Source organism: Perca fluviatilis, chromosome 3 (genome assembly GCF_010015445.1).
Source record: "Perca fluviatilis chromosome 3, GENO_Pfluv_1.0, whole genome shotgun sequence".
NCBI lineage: Eukaryota > Metazoa > Chordata > Actinopteri > Perciformes > Percidae > Perca > Perca fluviatilis.
This window is the reverse complement of record NC_053114.1, coordinates 45,689,519-45,697,018: the sequence shown is the minus strand read 5'-3', so window position 1 is coordinate 45,697,018 and position 7,500 is coordinate 45,689,519. Positions and strand designations below refer to the sequence as shown.

General features: G+C 43.1%; 1 protein-coding gene across 1 annotated transcript in view; it reads right to left on the bottom strand.

The window, feature by feature from the left end:
• The window catches only part of gpatch1 (G patch domain containing 1), a 30,585-nt gene that overhangs the window by 2,533 nt on the left and 20,552 nt on the right, over nucleotides 1–7,500 (bottom strand). Inside the window, exons 15-19 of the mRNA XM_039794144.1 lie at nucleotides 6,411–6,586; nucleotides 5,834–6,101; nucleotides 4,534–4,623; nucleotides 3,245–3,342; nucleotides 1,050–1,192 (exon numbers count right to left, since the gene is read on the bottom strand). Of these exons, the coding sequence (XP_039650078.1) occupies nucleotides 1,050–1,192; nucleotides 3,245–3,342; nucleotides 4,534–4,623; nucleotides 5,834–6,101; nucleotides 6,411–6,586 (775 nt within the window). The remainder of the gene's footprint in view (nucleotides 1–1,049; nucleotides 1,193–3,244; nucleotides 3,343–4,533; nucleotides 4,624–5,833; nucleotides 6,102–6,410; nucleotides 6,587–7,500) is intronic.

The following is a 7,500-nucleotide window of genomic DNA, read 5'->3' as shown; positions in this document are numbered from 1 at the left end:
ATTAGTGCTTTTACTATTTTATAGGGATGCACCGAAATGAGAATTCTTGGCCAAAACCGAAAACCGAAAAAGAGGAAACCAAGACCAAAAACCAAAAACCAAAACACCGAAAGAAATTAAGCCAATTATTAGTACCATTGCATTTATGGCTATGACTGTGTACTAACTTTACTAAAATCAAGGCATTGCAATTGTATAAATTAATATTAAAGTTTAATTAAAAAAATATCTAGCAGGAATATGGCTACAATCTGATAGTCACATACAGTATATAGTAGCAGGTATAGCAGGTATAGCAGTTCAGCCGAAAACCGAAAATGTCCTTTTGGGCCATTTTCGGCCGAAAATTTTCGGTGGCCGAATATTCGGTGCATCCCTACTATTTTATTTCAGGAGCACTGTTGGAGAGGCCTAAAGCGTGTTTTACAGTAACCGCAGCCAAGCTAGCGTGTGCAAATGTGACATCATGAAATCACCGTAACTGTTTATACTCTTGTGTGGTGGTGGTGACACTAGCTGCAGTCTTCTCCTGAACAGAGGTGGCGCTAATGAGGAAAGGCTACCGACGCTGCTCTTTCTACGGACTAGAAGAAGAAGAAGAAAAAGGTAAAAAAACGGCAGAACTGGAAGCAGCATTGGCGTCAATGCTGTGATCTGATTGGATGAGCTACTTGGTGGGATCGAGCCTTTCATTCACCATAAGAGAACTCATCTTAACCAGTGAGGTTACCAGAGAGACCTGCAGTCACTCTGAGAGTCCTGGCAGCACGCTGTCGGTCAACTCGTCCAGGCTTCCTGTTTCCTCTTTGTCGCGCACCGCTGAAAAAAAAAAAAAAAGAGACCTCTGCTCGCACGACATAAATCGGACGCGCCGGCCGGATATTACATCATTTTGACGTCACGATGGCGCGCCCCACCTTGGATTCGGCTAGTATATAACACGTGTAAGGCCAGCGGCTGCTTCTGTTGTTGTTGAGCACAGGACAGTTGAACAACACTGAGCCTTGACACAGATATTAAATTAAATTATAACCCAAAAGATGGGTCACCTTTTGAGCAGCTCCTGAGTCGACACCTGTGCAGCTTCCTCGCCGCTGTCCTCGCCGCCACTGTCCTCGCCGCTGCTGTCTGTCTCCTTCTTACTCTTCTTCTGCTGCTTTCCTTTGGTCTTGTGCTTCTTCTTCTTCTTCTTCTGCAGGGAAAATGAGTATGAAGTTAAAAAAGAGGAATCAAACGAATGAGGAGACATTTCACTGTCTGTTTCTACCTTCTTGTGTCTGTTTCTACATTCTAGTCCTTCTTGTGTGTGTCTGTTTCTACCTTCTTGTCCTTCGTGTGTGTGTCTGTTTCTACCTTCTTGTCCTTCGTGTGTGTGTCTGTTTCTACCTTCTTGTCCGTGTGTGTGTGTGTGTGTGTCTGTTTCTACCTTCTTGTCCTTCGTGTGTGTGTGTCTGTTTCTACCTTCTTGTCCTTCGTGTGTGTGTCTGTTTCTACCTTCTTGTCCTACTTGTGTGTGTCTGTTTCTACCTTCTTGTCCTTCGTGTTTGTGTTTGTTTCTACCTTCTTGTCCTTTGTGTGTGTGTCTGTTTCTACCTTCTTGTCCTTCTTGTGTGTGTCTGTTTCTACCTTCTTGTCCTACTTGTGTGTGTCTGTTTCTACCTTCTTGTCCTACTTGTGTGTGTCTGTTTCTACCTTCTTGTCCTACTTGTGTGTGTCTGTTTCTACCTTCTTGTCCTTCTTGTGTGTGTCTGTTTCTACCTTCTTGTCCTTCGTGTGTGTGTCTGTTTCTACCTTCTTGTCCTTTGTGTGTGTGTCTGTTTCTACCTTCTTGTCCTTCTTGTGTGTGTCTGTTTCTACCTTCTTGTCCTTTGTGTGTGTGTCTGTTTCTACCTTCTTGTGTGTGTCTGTTTCTACCTTCTTGTCCTACTTGTGTGTGTCTGTTTCTACCTTCTTGTCCTTCGTGTGTGTGTCTGTTTCTACCTTCTTGTCCTACTTGTGTGTCTGTTTCTACCTTCTTGTCCTTCGTGTGTGTGTTTGTTTCTACCTTCTTGTCCTTCTTGTGTGTGTCTGTTTCTACCTTCTTGTCCTTCGTGTGTGTCTGTTTCTACCTTCTTGTCCTTGTGTGTGTCTGTTTCTACCTTCTTGTCCTTCGTGTGTTTGTGTGTCTTTTTCTACCTTCTTGTCCTTCGTGTGTGTGTGTCTGTTTCTACCTTCTTGTCCTTCTTGTGTGTGTCTGTTTCTACCTTCTTGTCCTTCTTGTGTGTGTCTGTTTCTACCTTCTTGTCCTTCGTGTGTGTGTGTGTCTTTTTCTACCTTCTTGTCCTTTGTGTGTGTGTCTGTTTCTACCTTCTTGTCCTTCGTGTGTGTGTCTGTTTCTACCTTCTTGTGTGTGTCTGTTTCTACCTTCTTGTCCTACTTGTGTGTGTCTGTTTCTACCTTCTTGTCCTACTTGTGTGTGTCTGTTTCTACCTTCTTGTCCTTCGTGTGTGTGTCTGTTTCTACCTTCTTGTCCTACTTGTGTGTGTCTGTTTCTACCTTCTTGTCCTTTGTGTGTGTGTTTGTTTCTACCTTCTTGTCCTTCTTGTGTGTGTCTGTTTCTACCTTCTTGTCCTTCTTGTGTGTGTCTGTTTCTACCTTCTTGTCCTTCGTGTGTGTGTCTGTTTCTACCTTCTTGTCCTACTTGTGTGTGTCTGTTTCTACCTTCTTGTCCTTCGTGTGTGTGTGTGTTTCTACCTTCTTGTCCTACTTGTGTGTGTCTGTTTCTACCTTCTTGTCCTTCGTGTGTGTGTCTGTTTCTACCTTCTTGTCCTACTTGTGTGTGTCTGTTTCTACCTTCTTGCCCTTCGTGTGTGTGTTTGTTTCTACCTTCTTGTCCTTCTTGTGTGTGTCTGTTTCTACCTTCTTGTCCTTCGTGTGTGTGTGTCTGTTTCTACCTTCTTGTCCTTCGTGTGTGTGTCTGTTTCTACCTTCTTGTTTCTACCTTCTTGTCCTTCTGTGTGTGTGTCTGTTTCTACCTTCTTGTTTCTACCTTCTTGTCCTTCGTGTGTGTGTCTGTTTCTACCTTCTTGTCCTACTTGTGTGTGTCTGTTTCTACCTTCTTGTCCTTCGTGTGTGTGTGTCTGTTTCTACCTTCTTGTCCTTCGTGTGTGTGTCTGTTTCTACCTTCTTGTTTCTACCTTCTTGTCCTTCGTGTGTGTGTGTCTGTTTCTACCTTCTTGTCCTTCGTGTGTGTGTCTGTTTCTACCTTCTTGTCCTTCTTGTGTTTGTGCTGCTTCTTGTTCTTGTGTCTCTTCTCTCGGCTCCTCTTGTTGGGTTTCTCGACGGAGACGGGGCCTCCTCTGACTGAACGGGGGAACAACAGACACACTTTAATCCACTTCTGCTCTCTACGCTCATATAAACCCGTCTACACCCACGTTTTTACATTCAACACAGAGAAGCTTCAGCTACACATATCAACTAAAACACATTCAAAATAAAAAATAAAACTGCACTTTAAAGGCGCTGACACCCAGTCTGTTCGGTGGTTTCCGTGCCGTCGTCAGTCTGAGGAGCCGTCGGCTTAAATTTGGCCGCCCTGACATGCTGGGTCGGAGGGCGGGCAGTCGGACTCAATGACCAATCTGATTGGTGGAGAGCTAACCTGGAAATACTGAGTGGGATGAGGTGACTAGAGCGTCTCAAAATCTGATGAAAATCTTTTAAACTGACCTTTGTTGATCTGAAATGAAGACAGATTCAGCAACTGCACGGCCCATTTCTCTCTTCACATGTTTTCAGAAACACGTTTCGGTGAACTATTTTACCCAGAGTACTTATGGTTTACGGTCCGAACACTAGCTCATTGAATGTACCTCAAGCCCAGACAGAGATGTTTAAAAAGGCTTTCAGGTTTGCTGCACCTTCTACTTGGAATGACCCACAGAAAACCCTCAAACTACAGGGTCTAATGTCCTTCAACGATCTTAAAGGTTATGTTAAAACCATAGAACATGAGTCCATCCACACGTGCAAATGTTTGAACTAATGATACTTTTATTTACTTGAAATGCACTTAAGATGTCGATGCCTCTTTTGTGATTGTAAATTGTTTATATATGTAACATACTTGTTCTGCTATCTTGGCCAGGTCTCTCTTGAAAAAGAGATTTTATATCTCAATGAGACTAACCTGGTTAAATAAAAAAATTAAATTTTAGTACAATATGAGATCGGATTCCGAACGAAGCTGCCATTATGGTCGGTTGTAAAATCCGGGAGCAGCCAGACCCATGTGACGCGTTCGTCCAATCAGCTGCCAGTTTTCATTTATTGGGCGACAATACAGATTAGTGCCACCTGCTGCTATAGAGACGTATTAGGTCTTGCACATGCAGAGAACGTACGCTCAAGTTGGCGTCTCTTTGGTGTGTTCTGAGGAACTTTTTGGACCTCGGGGAGCCCACTGATCAGTCCGACAGTCTAGTTGGTGTGTCTGGGGCTTAAGAGTGAAAAAGCAGCAGCTGAGTTTAGGTTTTTTTGGTTTGGACTCACTGAGAGCAGCTGAAGGAGGCGGCAGCTTGGGACCAAACTCCTCTTCTTCTTCTTTTACTTCTTGTACGAAGTTCTGAGGCCGAACGACAGCTTTTAAAGAAACACACAGAGAACAGACACCAGCGTTAGAATCACAACACACCGCTCAGCTTCACACTTCTGGTGTCAACTTCCCATTTAGACCTGCAAACAGAGAGATGGTTGTCTCCATGATCTCAAATAAAAAGCAGAACAGCTAGAGTGTAACTGTATTCTGACCGGTATCTCTGCAGGTCTCTCTGGTAAACTTCCTGGGTTAAGAGGAGTTCTTTTATGGAGAATGAAAGGCTCCATCTGCTGTTCAGTCCCTCCAGAAAAACATGATTATGCGATCACATAATTCAACACATAATCAGCCAAACTCCGCATATTTATTTCAAATTCGCCGCACTTTCGCCGCATAAATTGCAGATTTCCGAGCAAAATATGCGGAGGCTTGCATGATTTCATAATCCCCCAAAAAAAAAAAAATTTTTAGCCACCCCCCCCCCCCACCCCCCCTTTCAAAGTGGCTTCCCAAGGACCACATGAGGAGCCCTCAGGCCTGTTCTAAAAATGAAAATTGAATATTGATATTATCTGTTTCCCACCTTGTTAAGTCATTGTTGATAATTATTGTGAGAAATCATTAACATGATCAGTGTCTTCACATAGATGAGCATCATTAATCATTAATAATCATATATAACTATCATTAATAATCATATATAACTATCATTAATCATTAATAATCATATATAACTATCATTAATAATCATATATAACTAAAGGCAAACTGAGCACATTTATTTCAGGAGAGTGTATCAAACTGGTAGCCCTTCGTATGACTCAGTACCCATGAAGTAGCTCTCAGTTTCAGAAAGGTTGGTGACCCCTGGTCTAGAAGGAATATTCAAACTTCATATTCGGCCAGTTTTGGCGGCTCTTCCTAACTGCAGAAACCTGCAGGTCCGCTGCAACTCTCACTTCTTTTAAATCCAGGCTGAACACCTATCTTTTTAATCTTGCTTTTCTTTAAATAGCCTATTTTTAACCGCTCTTTCTTTAAAATTCTTACACTGCACTGTACATTTAATTTTTTGTCTTTTAATGCATTGAAATTGTTAATGTTTTATGTAAAGCACTTTTAATTGCCTTGTTGCTTAAATGTGCTCTACAAATAAAACTGCCTTGCCTTGCCTAGCAGATACCGTGTGTGTGTGTGTGTGTGTGTGTGTGTGTGTGTGTGTGTGTGCGTGTGCGTGTGCGTGTGCGTTCTCACCAGGCTGCTGGCTGGAACCGTGGACGGCGATGCCGAACAGATTCAGTGCCGGTGTGTCGGCTTCGACTCGGCCCTCCGTGGCGTCCTTGTCCTCCGCCTCTCCGTCGCTCTCTCCCTGCGAGGAAGACGAGGATTTCTCCTCCTCCTCCTCCGAGGAGGAGGAGCTGGCGAAGATGGCCTTGAACAGATCCATGGGAGGCCGGCTCTCCTCCTCCTCTTCCTCCTCCTCTTCGTCTTTCTTTTCTTTCTGCTCATCAACCGACATCGTCTGGTTGGAGAGAACACAACAGTCGGAGTGTTTTACCATTTCTGACATGCTTCAGTAAATGAAATGAAATGTGTGTGTGTGTGTGTGTGTACCTGCTGTGTCTGTGTGTGTGTGTGTGTGTGTGTGTGTGTGTGTGTACCTGCTGTGTCTGTGTGTGTGTGTACCGCCGTGTCTGTGTGTGTGTGTACCTGCTGTGTGTGTGTGTGTGTGTGTGTGTCTGTGTGTGTGTGTGTGTGTGTGTGTGTACCTGCTGTGTGTGTGTGTGTGTGTGTACGTGTGTGTGTGTGTGTGTGTGTTTGATCCCGTTACCTCAGTTTGATCTTTGGCGCTGCCGGAGGCGGGCGGAGAGCTCTGCTCCTCTTTGATCTCAGTTTGGTTTCGAGCATCGTTGAGCAGCTGGCTCAGAGGATCTTTCTTCTTCTTCTCCTCCTCCTGAGAAACATCCCACCTGGACCTCTTCCCAGCCTCCGGAGGCTTCGGAGCAGCTGCGGAAACAACAGAGGAAGAAGAAGAGAAATAATCAAGTCACACTTTGAATGTTGAAAACAGGAAAAACTGATCTTCACATGAATGAATATCATGAAATACCTAGGGCTGCTCCCTCTTAGTGGATTAGTGGACTAATCGGTGGTTTTGGTCTTAGTCAACTTAGATCTCTTTAGTCCATTAGTCATGTCTGATGCTGTTTTCATGCTGAATTAGAGCTGGGCAATATATCGATATCGTGATATGAGACTAGATATCGTCTTAGATTTTGGATATGGTGATATCGTGATATGTGTGTCTTTTCCTGGTTTTAAAGGCTGCATTTAGAGGTGCAGCGATTAATCGATTTGTTGTCAACTAGTAAATTAATCGCCAACTATTTTGATAATCGATTTGTGTCATTTTTTGTATTAAAGAAAATAAGATTTCTCTGATTCCAGCTCGTTAAATGTAAATATTTTCTAGTCTCTTCTCTCCTCTGTGACAGTAAACTGAAGATCTTCTGAGTTGTGGACAACACGAGACATTTGAGGACGCCATTTTGGGCTTTTCGGAAACACTGATCCAACATTTTTCATGTTTTGACCTTTTTATAGATCAAACAATTAATCGAGAAAATAATCGACAGATTAATCGACTATGAAAATAATCGTTAGTTGCAGCCCTAGCTGCATTACAGTAAAGTGATGTACTTTTCTAAACTCACCAGACTGTTCTATAGCTCTTCTATTATTCACCTTTACCCACTTTAGTCATTATGTCCACATTATTGATGATTATTGATCTAAAATCTAAGTGTGAAGATATTTTGTTGAAGTACCAACTGTCAACACTTGAATATCGCCGCAATATCGATATCGAGGTATTGGTCAAGAATATCGTGATATCCGATTTTCTCCATATCGCCCAGCCT